This window comes from Myotis daubentonii, chromosome 5, assembly GCF_963259705.1.
Source record: "Myotis daubentonii chromosome 5, mMyoDau2.1, whole genome shotgun sequence".
Taxonomy (NCBI): Eukaryota; Metazoa; Chordata; class Mammalia; order Chiroptera; family Vespertilionidae; genus Myotis; species Myotis daubentonii.
In genome coordinates this window covers 59,882,608-59,898,281 of record NC_081844.1, presented here as the reverse complement: position 1 = coordinate 59,898,281, position 15,674 = coordinate 59,882,608, and the positions used below count along the sequence as shown (strand labels likewise).

Genomic DNA, 15,674 nt, shown 5'->3' with positions numbered 1-15,674 from the left:
AGTTGGACATTCTAGGAAATAACCACTTCTCGAGTCTTCCCTCTGTGTAGGTTGTAACTTAAACCCAGGGTGACAGATTTATTTTGTTCATGTTTGAGAAGAGTGGGCAGGAGTCAGTGAAGAAAGCTAGTGCGGCTTTCAGGTAGTTGGTCTCCATCTAGAATATATTTCATTCTCCCACTTGCACTTGGCTAACCTGTGTTTGCATTTGCTACCTGTAGAAGATAATATGTGGGATCCTAAACACACGTGACATGGACCGATTGCTACCTACCAGAAATTAATACCCTGTGAGTGCTTCCTAAAAACACTGACTTGCTGGGTATCGTCTAGCAGCTCTCCTCTTGAAGAAGGCTGTGGTCTTTGTCGGGGGGGACAGGGGGGTGCAGGTGAGCTTGAGTCCTGCCAGCATTTGAGAATCATATATACTTTCTCAGAGCACATGGAGTGATGAGTAAAGACAATTAATCAGAAAGAGGCCTTGAAGAGATGAGCTGATCCTTAGCATTTGGTTATCAGGAAACCAGAGAATAACTCGAATAAGTGAAAGACTTGTCTGAAAGAAAAGCCAAATCTGGAAAAATAGAGGAAATTTTAAAGATAGGAGAATAACTCGTACTTCAAGCACCAACCACAAATGGGTGCCCCAGCTACCCACATTTCTGACCGGCTGACTACAAATTCAGTGTTTCCCATATTGGGCTCAGTAATTCACTAGAATAATAGAAATTGTTTTACTTACTATTACTGATTTATTTTAAAGACTAGGACTCAGGAACAGCCAGATGAAAACAATGCATAGGGGGTGGGGGGAGAAGAGCCTCCATGTCCTATTTGGGTGCACCCCCCTCCCCCACCCCCGCACCTCAATGTGTTGACCAGCCCAGAGCTCCATGCCCCATTGCTTGGGGGAGGGGCGTGGAGGGATGATTGATTGGATCACTGCCATTGGTGAGTGGGCCCAGTCTCCAGTGCTTCCCCCACTCCCAGCAGGTTGTGGGGTGGAGGTGAGGCTGAAAGTTCCAATCCTGTAATCGCATTTTTTTGGTTCCTCTGGCTACCAGCCCCATCCTGAAGATTTCTAGGGACCCACCAAGAGTTACCTCATTATCATAAACTCCAATAAAGCTGACAGGGGTTCGTTATGAGTAACAAAAACAGTCCCTTCACTCAGGAACTGGGGATCAAGACCAAATATATTTGTCATTCTATCACAGAAACAAATCATGCATTATCTCCCCAAGCTAACTGGGGATCCTCAGGGGATTGACTCCTCTTCTGAGACCAAATTAGACTTGGAACCAGTGAAAAGCCACGCTTCTCATCTTTTTCAGTATTGTGAAGAAATTAATACTCTACAGTGTTTCAAAACTTAGGAACAAAGCAAAATAATACCATTTCCATGAGCTTAAAATCTGCCAGTTAGTAGAACTAATGTTGAACTTAACCTTCTTGATTAACAACACAGGAGCCTTGCTCTTGACAGAGTTCTTATATGAAAGTGTCACATGCCCATGTTACCAGATGGTCTTCTCTTTTGCCTCCTCCTCCTCCCCCTCATTCTGAAAGGCGCTTTTGCTTCATTCTGAAGTGAATGCTAACAGTGACAGCTTTCCTTAGTATCTCCTTGTAAACTTTTAGGTGAACTTCATCAGCCACCTCTTCATCAGGGTGTTCACTTTTGGGCATGGCCGAGATGCTTCAAGTAAGCCATAAATAGATCCTTTTTTTAAACACAGATTAAGATAGCCAAGTGGTGGACAGAATAATACCCTTCTCCAAAAGATGCCTGCATCTTAACCTCCTGCACCTGTGAACATGTTATGTTACTTTACATGGCAAAGGGAAATCAAGGTCGCAGTGGAATTAAGATTGTTAAAGACTGCGTACGGAAATTATCCTGGATTACCTGGGTGAGCTCCATGGCATCACAGATTCTGAAAAGTGGGAGAGAGAGAAGAGGAGGTCAGAGGCATGAGATGTGCGATGTGATAAGGACTCAGTCCACTGTTGCTGGCTTTGAAGAGGGAGTACAGGGGACACGAAAAGGAAATGCCGATGGCTTCTAAACACTGGAAAAGGAAATGGATTATCCCCTAGAGCCTTCAGAAAGGAACACAGCCCTGCTCCCACATTTATTGTAGCCAGAAATGAGACCCACATTGAACTCCAACCTACTAAGTTTGTGGTGATTTTTTTACAGCAGCAATAGAAAAACGAATACAACCTGGTATTGTGTTTGAACTACCAAGCCTATTTCACATTTTTTGAACAGCAGAAAGTTCCTGCCTAAGAGAAGCCAAGATGTGCACAAGGAGGGGCCCGTGTTAGTCTCCAAGTCCTCGTGTCCCTTTCCTGAGGTGTGCCAGCAAACCGTAGGCACGGGAATGACCAGCAATAAAGGGAATGTGATGACTTGCCTTAGAATACAGTCTATGTTTCATAGAGAATTAAAATTACCGCCACTCTGTTTTACAGCAATTCTCAGAAGCTTCTTCATTATTAAGAGGACAACTCTACGGGAGGTCTTCCTACCGGCTCACCTGTGTCATGTACATAAAATAAAGATGGCCTTACTTTTTGCAGAAACTGCCTAATTCTTCATGTAATTGAGCTTTCATACAGCCAAGCTTTTTTCTTTTTCTTACCAAGTTTTGAGTGCAGAAACCTCAGGTGTTAATATGCTAATCAGCCTTTGTGTCAAAGTTACCCAGATTCTTTCTTTATTCTCTTTACTACTTGTCTTTGGGTCGTGCACATTTCTCATAGTGCAGCATTGCTTCGCCTGCCCCCAAAGTCAGCATCGTAAGAAAGTGTGGTGGGAATAAAACAACTGAGAATGGTACCTTGTTATCTGCTTCCATGTATAAGCTCCTTAAGGGCAGGGGTTGGTGTGTTTTATTAATAACAGAGTTTTTTAAAAATTGATTTTAGAGAGAACAAGGGAGGGGGGGGAGAGAGAGAGAAAGAGAGAGAGAGAGAGAGAGAGAGAGAGAGAGAGAGAGAGAGAGAAACATCGATGTGAGACAGAAACATCGATTAGTTGCTTCTCATATGCACCCCAACTGGGGATAGAACCCGCAACCTGGCATGTGCCCTGACTGGGAATTGAACTGCCTTTTAGTGCACTGTATGATGTTCAACCAACTGAGCCACATAGGGTTGGTTTTTATTGATTGTCTTAGCCCTAGCACCCAGCACAATGCTTAACACATAGTAAGGTATTCAATAAATCCTTGTTGAACGAACGTCAAATACAAACTTTTGTTTTGGACAAGGCAGTAACAAGGAATATCCTGAACTTAGCACTGCATTGTTTACTTTAATGGCTGTTTCATTTATTTCTCAATGCCATAGGGCTGTTTTGTAGACTACTGAACTTGAAGCCAGTCACTTGCCAAAAGGTCACTAAGAAAAACTATGCAAAAATGAAAAATGCTGCTTCCGGTTCAGTGCTGCCCAGTCCTGTTTCCTAAAATATACATTCCTTGAAAGAAATTAGGCAAATTTTTAAAGAGGCCAGCAATCAGGGAAAATTAACTTGATCCCTACGGAAAGTATGAAGGGAATGTTTTCTTCAAAATAATATCACAGCCCTGCCAGTGTGACTCAGTGGTTGAGCATTGACCTATGATCCAGGAAGTCACAGTTTGAGCCCCAGGTTTGATGCCTGGATTGCGGGCTCCATCCCCAGTGTGGGGCGTGCAGGAGGCAGCCAATCAATGACTCTCATCATTTATGTTTCTATCTCTCTTTCCCTCTTCCTTCCTCTCTGAAATCACTACGAATATATTTTAAAAATATATAATGTCACAATGAAAGACCATGCTCCACAATTCCTCTTAAAAAGAAAAAATATTTTCTGGCATAATCATTTTGTGAATACTTCTCTTTTTCAAATGCTACATACTTTGTTTTCTTCAGAGACCAGGAATATTCTCAGCCAATTGGTTAGAACTTTGATCTGTCTACCAGGAAAGAGTATCCTCAAACTATAAGACTAGATCTGATCTTGTATTTATACCAAAGTCACCAATACTCTTTGGGGAGGTTTTGCCTTTCTTCTGTTGACCCTGTGAAATTTCTCCTGAGAGCTGAATGGTAATTGGAGTGGCAGTTAACTACTTATTAACAGTCCCTAAGGGTGACAGGGGTGGAGTGGTTATGATTTACTCTGAAACATGCGTTAATCTCAAAGTTCCACAGTGCATAGGGACATTATTTTCAAATCATTCAACCACCTGATTTTGAGGAGTCACTTGTGCTTGGTGTGGGGCTGTCTAGAAGTAGATGCAGTATTGCGGGGGCCAAGCAGAGGGGAACCAGGGTCTCATGGTAGCTTTGGATACTCCTGTGAGGCAACCCTAATGTGTTTGTAAATTACTTGCTGCCTGCTTGTGATAGGTGACACTTGGGATTTGTATAAATCTTTTTTCCCATCAGTCTTCCCACAGTACAGGAATTCTACATTCCTAATTCCTGAAAAGCAACCAGCACAGTTTTAAACCATGTTGCTATCCAACTCCAATTGTATTTCAGATGATTTGATTAGAGACTACAAAAGAACTACTTTCAACAAAAGCTTCTTAGAGTGGAACACAAACAGTTGTGAAGTGGGCATGCAGCCCTTTCTCTGCACTCATAGCTTCAGAGGGAAATCTATACAGAAGAGGAAGTAGCCACACACTAAATCCCACCCCCAGGCCTCCTTATGCATCTGTCAAGGAGGTTTAAATGTGCAGTGACTTTTCTATAACCGAATCTTAGTTACACACCCCAGCTTTCAAAGTCTCATAAGAAAGGGCAGAGATATTTGTGTAACGAAGATGTAAACAGAAAAACATCAACTCCATATTAAAATCATCTTTACAAGATAATCCCTGCAATCGAGGCTCATACATAAAATCATAGTCATTAGATCCTTACCCTTCAGTGAGATTGTTCTTTTAATTTAAGTTAATATTAAGCATATTGTGATATGCAAATGAGGTGGGTGACTTTTTTGACATTTGAACAATGATTTGGTAGTTCTGGGATATTTGCATTGACTTTCTTATTTATACCATCTTAAAGTGTGGGTGTTTCCACTTTGGATGGCACATATCTGAGAGCATTTTTTTCTCTATTCCAGGAAATCAATCAACAATGTTTACTAAAACTGAGCTTTTATGCCTAAAACTTAAAATACTCAAATCCATGTAGAATACAAACTATGTACAGTCTTATGCTTTGCTAGGAACACATGCTATTCTAGGGACAAAAAAAGCACCAGAGTGCCTCCATTATCACTTTGTGAAGTAATTGCAGTGGTAGAGATTTTTCCCCCCTTGAACACTTCTAAGGAGTAATGTATAGCTTTCTGCCCGAGGACGCGTTTTTAAGGACATGGTGTGTGGAAGGTGATGTACTAGCAGCTGTCCATGTCTGTGGTCACTGCCTTCACCTCTGGATGACTCATCAGACTCCAGAGGAGGTGCTTGCTGCCGTACTAGAATAGGGACTCGAGTCTCTGATCTAGATAATTTTAGATACTTTGATTTCATTATAGAAATTCCTAGACTACTTGTGGGATAAAACAAATGTTAAGACCATATTGAGTTTCAAGCTGAATTAGCAGAAAAGATAAAATGCCTTTCTATTTAAGAACATGATGATGTTTTAATTGTTACAGCATTTGGCATGCCTAATGTACACAGTCCTTGACATTCATATAATAACAAAAGAAAGTTGTTTGGGATTTTTATTTCCTAGTGTCCCCTTTCCCCTCTAGTATTTCTCCCGCCCCCGCCCCAGCCCTGGCTTTCCGCTCTCCTCCCGTTTCCCCATCCTTCTATAAAGAAAATCTCTGAGCATGGAGGGGATGCATGTGAAAATACCTTGTTCTACGTAGAGAGACCAAGGCTGCTTATTACCTAGCGATGATGAACAGACCACCAGCGTTGTGACAACCGATGCAGATGCCTCCAGGGTAAAACAAAGGTTTACATATTACACAAGCAATTTAACTGTTTTCTAAACATATTGCCAAGACAGTGGGAGTTGGCAGCCCACACTGTGTTTTAGGTTTTGGAGACTTGGATTAGAAGTGACTGCTGATTATGAACCTTTTTATTTGTCTTCCATGGATGACAAGCAGCATGGTAACCCAGCAGAGAATTCTTCCCAGCACTTAACCTTGTCTTCCTAGCTTCCCAAGATCACAGGCACAAATCACTTGACAAAAGTAATGCGACGGTCTTGTGCATAGATAACCACGCGAGAGGACGGGCTTGTTCTAACCCTTAAAGAGTTCCGCAGAGTGAAATGTTTTATAATCCCTTTTTGTGCAGTAGGCAAGGAAGAAAAGAAAAGAGTTTGGGCAAAGATTATCCAAAAGAAAGAAAGAAAGAGACTCTTTCGGGGGTTCTAGTTGAAACACAATAAAGAACATAATTAACTTTGCGATTCTTTGTGTTTTTCATTTGACTGCAGGGAGGAGATGAAAGAGGACTGCTAAGCCTTGCATTCCACCCCAATTACAAGAAGAACGGAAAGCTGTATGTGTCTTACACCACCAACCAGGAACGCTGGGCTATGGGGCCGCATGACCACATTCTTCGCGTTGTGGAATACACAGTGTCCAGGTATCGCTGAAGTGCACGGAGGCAAACCTATTTTTCCATCTCATTTTCTCTCTATCTCTTCATCCTTTTTTGTTTAGAAGTTACAAATGGATAGCCACACAGTGGCAATAATTAAACCCACAATCTCCATCTTGCTTAAAGCCCCATGCATGTCTTTAAGGAAAACTGAAAAAAAAAAAAAAAAAAAAAAAAACAACAACAACAACAAAACGATAGCTTGGGCACTTTTCCTCAATTACCTTGCAATCTAAACGCTACTTCTGAACGTTGGAAAATAACGTAATTGTTGGTGGCTTTTATTAGCCCCATTTCAAGTATGTGTTTCCTTATTTACAGGCCAGGTGTTTGCTTCCCTAGGTGTGTACGCGTGACTTTCCAGGGGCTGCGCCTTTCAGCTCTAACAGTCACGGTCTTGTTTCTGCCCCCGATGTAGGAAAAACCCCCATCAGGTTGATCTGAGAACCGCCCGGGTCTTTCTCGAGGTTGCAGAGCTGCACAGGAAGCACCTGGGGGGACAGCTGCTCTTCGGCCCCCACGGCTTGCTGTACGTCATTCTCGGCGATGGGATGATCACGCTGGATGATATGGAAGAAATGGATGGGTTGAGGTAAAAAAAAAAAAAGGAAGGAAGGAAGGAAGGAAGGAAGGAAGGAAGGAAGGAAGGAAGGAAGGAAGGAAGGAAGGAAGGAAGGAGCGAGCAGGTTCCCACTTGATGTGAAAGTGCCAGGAGAAAGGGTCGGGCCCAGGGGGTGAAAGGCAGTCTTTGAGTTGAATCCCCTGGTTAAATATTTAACTTGGTTCTCAGTGCCTGCCTTGGTGACGTGAGGAGGCATTCAGGAGCACGCTGATGTGATATTTTTTTTAAAGTCGCTGCACTTCGATGTCCTAACACCACTTACGGCTGTGTTGACATCCTTTCCCGAGCCAGTATTTAGCACTCTCTTCTAGTAATGCACGAAGCAGAGGGAGAAGGCGGAGAACTAATGCAGCCCTGAGACGCAAAGAGCACCTCATCTCTGCGTGTCCACGCTGCGGCCACCACTCCGCAGCATGGATAAACATACTCCGTGGACCTAGCTTCTTGCGGAACACAAAATGCACGGGTCAGCAGAAAAATAAGAGGACAGATGCAAACAACAGTCCCCTCCGAGGGTGCAGTCTGTGGCCACTTGTCTGAAAGTAGACGGCCCCTCGCTTTATTTCCCACCAGAGGGAATGGGGAACAGGAATAATTTTGTCTCAAACAGGGGCACAATCTGTAGAGCAACCTCTCTGCATTTGGTTTTGGTGAAATAAGTAATAAAAACAAAAGCACTCATGTCGTCCTCCTATTTCTCAGTGACTTCACGGGTTCTGTCCTCCGGCTGGACGTGGACACAGACATGTGCAACGTGCCTTATTCCATCCCCAGGAGCAACCCGCACTTCAACAGCACCAACCAGCCCCCCGAAGTGTTTGCCCACGGCCTCCACGATCCAGGCAGGTGAGAGCACCCGCGGCCGCTGGCCTGCATGAACCAGGCTGGGCCTCGGGAACTGAGGAAAGACAGACAGACGGGTCCAGGCCCAAAGCAGCATGAGTGGGGCGCGGGGCTGTGCCGCTGAAATCCCACAGGCTCACTGTCCGAGCCAGTAGTTAGCATTCTCCTCTCTTAACGCACAAAGATTTAGGAGGCAGATTAGACATGAAAAAGGACAATTTCATGGAGAAAAATCTCCTTCAAGTTTTGGAGGGCTATTATTAGAGAAGCACTGGTGGGCCTGTGTCATGATTCAAACTCCATCTGAATAATCAGAGATAATGAACCTTTGTCTCCTTAAATCTGTCTAAACAAGTGGTTCTCAACCTTCCTAATGCTGCTACCCTTTAATACAGTTCCTCATGTTATGGTGACCCCCAACCATAAAATTATTTTCATTGCTACTTCATAACTGTAATTTTGCCACTGTTATGAATCATAATGTAAATATCTGATATGCAGGATGTATTTTCATTGTTACAGATTGAACATAATTAAAGCATAGTGATTAATCACAAAAACAATATGTAATTATATATGTGTTTTCCAATGGTCTTAGGCGTCCCCTGTGAAAGGGTCGTTCTACCCCCAAAGGGGTCGCGACCCACAGGTTGAGAACCGCTGGTCTAAACGATGCTTTCCTTACATTTTAGATGGGGGTGGTACCTTGCAAGGATGCTGCAATGATTAAAAGCATGACACAGTGTCTGACACACGCGGTAGATTTTAAATAAATTAGAGTTCTTATTTTCATCACTTCACTTAATACATATGATGATACAGTACCAACTTGTAAGGAATTGACTAAACATTAGCATTCTTTTCCTTGAAAAAAATTACAAATACTAAAGGAATGCTAAATGAAATACTGACCACTTACTAGAATGAACCATAAAGAAAGGAACCCTAAGAAGAATGTAGAGGGAGAAGCTTGGGGTACACTTTTAAAAAGCTATGAAGTCTACTAAAGTCATTCTGTGCTGAAAACTTTACCCTATCCTACCCCTGATCTGCTGGTCATGCTAAGGGCTATCGGGCCACATCGACTCCTTTATTGGCTAAGGTATTATTGCTATTTAATGTTTATTGAGTGTTCACTGTGTGCAAGGTGAGCAGTTTTCGAACTTTTTAGTTTTATAATCCCTCATGCCCTTCATCTCCCCTCCATCAAAGTCCACGTCTACAGTTCATTTCCTTTTTGGCATCTCAGCAGATCTTAAAATCTGGGCGACAGGGAATACTTAAGGTGGGTTCAGGATGTGGAGGAAACCGTCACATTCCATTCCTGTAGCTCAGCGCTCGCAGATACCACCACAAAGCAGCACTTTGAAGTCCAGCAGCCTGAGTCACCACAGTCCCGCCGGCGCTTTCGTGCAACCTTCCCCGGGGGTCCTGGACCCTCAGTGTAAAAACACAGTGGGAGGCACTTTACAGACCTGACGTAGGGCAGGACGCCTGTGCTGCGGAGCCCCCTCCCCCGGCGGCAGAGGGCTGGAGGCACACTCATGCCTCCCTCCAAGGTTATGTTGGAACATTTAATAAAGCAGAAAGGAAGCTAAATAATTATTATTGGCTACACCATTAAGCTGCCTTTTATGAAGCACCTGGGTGCAGAATACTGAGCTAAGTATCCTTATCTCCTTATGCCTCTCAGGAGTGCTCCGAGGTAGCTGTCATCAAGCCCCTCTCCCCCCTTTTTGGAAGACTTTAAACTTTTTTTTTTTGAGCAGTTTTAAGTTCACAACAAAATTGATTGGAAAGTAGAGAGATGTCCCACATACCCTTGCTGCCACACATGCAGAGCCTCCCCCACTATTGCTAACCCCACCAGAGTGGTCCATTTGTGATAGTGGAGGAGCTAGCATCGACTCATCATAATCACTCCAAGTCCGCAGTTTCCATTAGGGTTCACTTGGTGTCTCACCTTGTATGGGTCTGGACAAGTATATAACAACATGTCTCTGCCTTTACAGTATCATACAGAGAAGCGTCACTCGCAGCCTCTTTTTTACATAAGAAACTAAAGGTTCGAAGGGTCAAGTGGTTCTCAGTGGACCTAGTATTCAGCCAGAGTAAAAGCCTCATGGCCCCCAGCAATGAAACCACTGGGAGACCTGGCCTTTTCTTCCAGATTTGCTCTTTCTTACCAGAAACAGGACAAACCTTTTTATTGTTATGTTATAGTTTCATCTGAAAAAGAAAAGCAATACAGGAAAATTTTCTCACCCTGCGTGGATTCAGTTCCACCTTCAGTCACAGCATGTGGATGTCATGATCCCTGCCAGGCACTGTATTCTGTGAACTCTTGAATTAAAGAGGACAATTAAGAGACTGTTGCCACAGAACAGCTAACCCGCCTCTGGCAGGTCAGGCTTATAGTTTCCCTAATATGGACGGGGGTATTTGGAGGCAGCAGTTTTTGTTTTGTTGCCCAAGACCCAGAACCTACTCCCAGATCGTTTTATTTCTTAATTTATTAATTTCCCCAAGGGTTTTGTTTTTAAGTCATTAATGTGTATACCTATATATTTTTACTGAAAACAGTGGTTTTCAGAGGATGAGTTGGCAATGTCTAGAAACATTTTGGGTCTTCACAACTTGGGAGGAAGGGATCATGCTACTGATATCTAGCAGGTAGAGGCCAGAGACGCTGCTAAAGGTCCTACAATACTCAGGACGGCACTCTGCACCCCCCCCCCACCACCCACCAAAGTATCGGTAATGACAAAGTTTGGGAAACCTAAAAACAATGCAACACCATCTTCCACATTCGTGGGAACTTCAGAATTATAGTATTCAACTTTATTCTTCCCACAACCCAAACTCCTCATGACTTAACCATTGAACAAAATAGTGAGCTCTCTTTATATTCCCAGGTTGGAACTAGGTAGCACAGAGATGAAGGTGGAAGTGGCTCCTGTCCTCATGGAGTTTATAGTCAGTGACGTAAGTCACAGAAAAATTCTGGCCCAGAACATGAAGACTAAAGTCCACTAAAAGACCTCAATGGCTGTGGGACCAGCTTTATTGTGTTCCCTAAATTGGAGTGTACGCTTTCCTTTGTTAGAGCAGCCTGAGTTTTAGAATGTAGGGGTTCCATGGAAGACACACAAAACTAATACTACAGCTAATTTTACGTTGGGTGTCGCCAATGTGGGCTGTTGCTGATTCTTATACTTTACCAGTTTGTTGTACATGTGATATTCCTTAATAACAGACTAGCAAGTGTTTGAAGTCAGTGTGCACATTCAAAGACAGGGAGATACCCAGAGAAATTAAAAACTCTTCTCTAGAGATCATTAAGCTTCAGCAGAGTCCATAAACACATCAGGATGTTTCCTTCGGCCTCTTCTAGCGGATCCAAACCAAATCGCCCAAAGGATCCGCCAGCCCACAAAGGCCTCTGGGTCAGAACTCTCCAGTCTGAGCGTGGAAGACACAGGTAGGAACTCATGGGTGTCCCCTTTTGTTACACAGATGTGCCGTGGATCGACATCCCACAGACATCAACATCAATTTAACAATACTCTGTTCAGACTCCAATGGAAAGAACAGGTCATCAGCCAGAATCCTACAGATAATAAAGGGGAAAGATTATGGTGAGTAGAGCATCATTTGTTGGTTTAGTTTGGTTTTATCTTATTTTAGAATATAAATTGAAGAGAAAAGGATTTCTGCAGAAAGAGCCCTGGGAAAGCATAAAAACACTGGCCTAACAGTGGCGAAGGAGTAAATTGCTCACTTTTTAAAGGTCCAGGAACTCTTATAAGTCCCCAGGGTTCCATTGGGGTAATTACCTTTCCCACAGATTAAATGGTGCTCGGTCAGTCCAAAAAATGTAATGGACCTTCAAAAGTTAGCCGTTTATATTTTGCTCATCTGAGAATCAAGATGAATAACTTCTATTTATGTAATATATAAGGGGGAACTTGTCTTAACATCTTATATGCAGAGCAAAAAACAAGTGTTAAGTGTAAGGAATTTTTCAATAACCAGCATGCTAGTCTTAGCAATTAGGAAAATTATAAGTGTTTCAAATAAGAATGTAATTTTTTAAATGTGTTTATCTTAGGGAAAACAAGGTAATAGCCTTGCAAAGACATGTCATGGAAATGTGATGTTTAGACATTATTTTTAATAACGTGACTACTAGAGTTATTTAGAGATACATATAAAATTGGATAATTTGAAGTCAAAGATACTTAACATCTTTCAACGTTTTAGTATTTATTCCTTTTGGAGGAAGCAACATATCAAATATTATGATTTAGGGAACACAGTAGATTAAGATTATTAAATTGATTGCTTCTTCTATTTACTCATTAAATACAGATATTTATATTCAGTACCAGGAATGAAGCAGCTGTGTTAGTTCATGTGGTATTCGGTTATTTTACTTTATTTTTTTTCCAGGTATTCGTGTGTGTGTGTGTGTGTGTGTGTGCATCTTACAAAAGCCAAACCAAAGAATAATGTGGTTTGGAAAAAAAAAATCTAATGAGTCACTAGCTTGCTGGAATTCCAGCTATATTTGTAGATTAAGCTAAATTCTACAAGCACATTAATTGGGGTTCAGCTGAAAATGGTTACAATATTGGCAGCCCTATGTTTATGTATTAAAAACACACTGAATCTTTTCCCAATGTATACATATATCAAATCACCATGATGTACACTTTAAATATCTTACAATTTATGATCTAGCCAGTTTGGTTCAGTGGAAAAAGTGTCGGCCTGCAAACTAAAGGGCCCCGGGTTCGATTCCAGTTAAGGACATGTAACTCAGTTGCAGGCTCGATGCCCGGCCTTGGTCGGGGCATGTGCAAAGGCAACCAATCGATGTGTCTCTCTCACATCTATGTTTCAATCTCTCTGTCTCTCTACCCCCCACTCTCTCTGAAAATAAATGGAAAAATATCCTCAGGTGAGGATTAACAAAACAACAATAAATAAATATCTTACAATTTTATTTGTCAATTATACCTCAATAAAACTGAAAACAACAAGTAACCACAGCCACGGTGCTTACTACAAGCCAGCCCTGGCAGTAAGCACTTTATAAACTTTACTCATTTCATTCACAAAACAACCCTATGTGATAGGCACTAGGCCACATTGTCCAGATGAGGAAAGTGAGACAGAAAGATTAAATACCACGCAACATAAAGTGGCAGGGCCTGGATTTGAACCCCAGAGTTCAACAGCCTGACTCCAGAGTTCATGTCCTCAATCATTCAAATAGTCTACCCCAAGGCGTTGGCGGTGTAGTGGTGAGCATAGCTACCTTCCAAATAGTCTACATCTCAGAGTACTGGTTATTTAAAATCTATCTTTTCTACTTCTTATAATATCATAATCACATGGTGAGGGGGGGGACTTTAAAATTGCTGTCTTTCCATGCACATTTATGCCTAAAATACTGCCTGCTGATAGTGACTTATTTATATTAAGCACATAATGTACTTAATGAGTAATAAGTAATTTTCAGATCGATTTGCAACTGACTTCAGATCTTTTTCACTGCAATTAGCATATGTGTATTTAAGTGTATAATGACATGTGTGAAAAAAGTGAGGTCATGTCCATACACGTGATTCAAAAGGAATGACTGCGTTTGGCTTTGTTAACTACACAACCCTATTAAATATTTTAAATGAAGATATACTTGACTAAGTGACAATGTTTGAAATGTGCAAATGTGGTTTTAAAGACCTTTTATGCACTATACTTTTATTTTCATTAAAGTGTGAACTTTTAAACAGTTTATATAATGTCTAGCTCAGTTTACTAAATATATGCTGAAGCATTTCTCTTAAAAAATCCAATATTAAAAAATTAAGTATTATTTTTAAGTATTTTGGTTCTAAAGTAAGTAACTATGATTTTCAAAATATCCAGATTCTAATTGCATTAAAAACTTTCTAAGTCTTGGCAGTTATAATAACAGCAAGCACATCAGAGCATTCCCATTTCATTAAGCTGTACGTGGAAGCCCTTTAAATTTATACCAGTTAAGCAACGGGAGCAACTATTTTCACTAAGTATCTATAGCAAGGCTCCACCTCATGCATGATGGAACACACTTCAGAGTTAAAGTAAATGACTGGAATAATTGTGGCTGGGCCGACATCACTTTTACTTTATGAAAATATGTTTCATCTGATCTAATGCTATGTCCATTTCTTTCCAGAAAGTGAGCCATCACTTTTAGAATTCAAGCTATTTAGCAGTGGTCCTTTGGTTGGCGGGTTTGTTTACCGAGGCTGCCAGTCGGAAAGGCTGTATGGAAGCTACGTGTTTGGAGACCGTGATGGGTAGGCGTCCTGATCCCACAATTTGATATATTGAATGACATGTACATTGATTAGGGGGCAGGCTGCCATAAAGTATTCAAGTGAGTGTCTCCCTTTGGGGGTCAGCTCTGGGACAAACACACAGATATTATTTATGTTTGGTTCCCCTATTGTATGGAGGTTTGAAGAACTACCTAAGAGATGCTTTTTAAACAGACTTGATCAAGTTCCTAAAATAATTTTCTTTGTGTCCAACACCACAAACATTAAATCTTGGAATAATATAATAAAATGATTGTAGCAACAGGTTTAAAATAAACCATACCTTGACGTTGTATCTTCATCAATTATAAAAAATAATTATAATAATAATTTTCTGTAGTGCAGAGAAGTCCTCAGGACTTTTGAGATTACGTAGGCTCTTCCCTTCATCCTTACCATAAATTTGCCATGATAATGAGTAACTTGAAAACTATGGTTTTATATGAGTTTATAAATATTTTAAAGATAATCTTGGAAGGCTGAGAATTTTTGCTTTTGCCAGATTTTCAGGACTTTGGGCAAGTTAATTAGTCTCAAGTGGTAGGAATACTCCAAAATTACATTTTAGTTTAAAGTTAAGGTCACGTTGTGGATAATTATAAGAAATTCTGTGATGAAACCCAAATTCAGAATCTTGTTTCCCAAGTCGCTGGCATTCAGGCGCATGACAGAGCTGATTTGCTTGGTCACTACAGGAACTAGAAAAGTATACTGACCCCTTTATCTCCCCCTGCCCCTCTCTCTGATTGATAGCTCAGCATGGAATCTAGTCCTGGAGAGGAAGTATCATTCTCTGGATGAAGGGGCGGGCTTTTCTCAGACTCAGGTACTTTTAGTGCCCTGGGGGAACAAAATACTACCTTTCAGTACTTTCTCCCCACCTGGGAATTTCACAGCATTCACACACATTATGGGCTAGAATATTTTTCCCTTTAGAAGCCAGGCCTATGGCACAACAATTATTTATCGAGTTTTATTTTAGACAACTGCTTGTGTTTTTTAAGCAAAGGAGTGTGTTCACTGTAGGTTTCTGGTGTGTTTGTGTTGCAGGAATTTCTTAACTCTACAGCAAAGCCCCGTGACCAAGCAATGGCAGGAAAAGCCACTCTGTCTCGGCAGTGGTGGTTCCTGTCGAGGCTACTTTTCAGGTCACCTATTGGGATTTGGAGAAGATGAATTAGGTACCGTACAAACTTC

At 41.6% G+C, this 15,674-nt stretch overlaps 1 protein-coding gene across 3 annotated transcripts in view; it reads left to right on the top strand.

Moving 5' to 3' along the window:
* HHIP (hedgehog interacting protein) overlaps nt 1-15,674 on the top strand; it is an 89,042-nt gene that overhangs the window by 49,488 nt on the left and 23,880 nt on the right. For all 3 annotated transcript variants that reach the window (XM_059697933.1, XM_059697932.1, XM_059697930.1), the window contains exons 5-10: nt 6,472-6,623; nt 7,057-7,230; nt 7,963-8,106; nt 11,620-11,741; nt 14,333-14,456; nt 15,528-15,658. In XM_059697933.1, the coding sequence (XP_059553916.1) occupies nt 6,472-6,623; nt 7,057-7,230; nt 7,963-8,106; nt 11,620-11,741; nt 14,333-14,456; nt 15,528-15,658 (847 nt within the window). The remainder of the gene's footprint in view (nt 1-6,471; nt 6,624-7,056; nt 7,231-7,962; nt 8,107-11,619; nt 11,742-14,332; nt 14,457-15,527; nt 15,659-15,674) is intronic.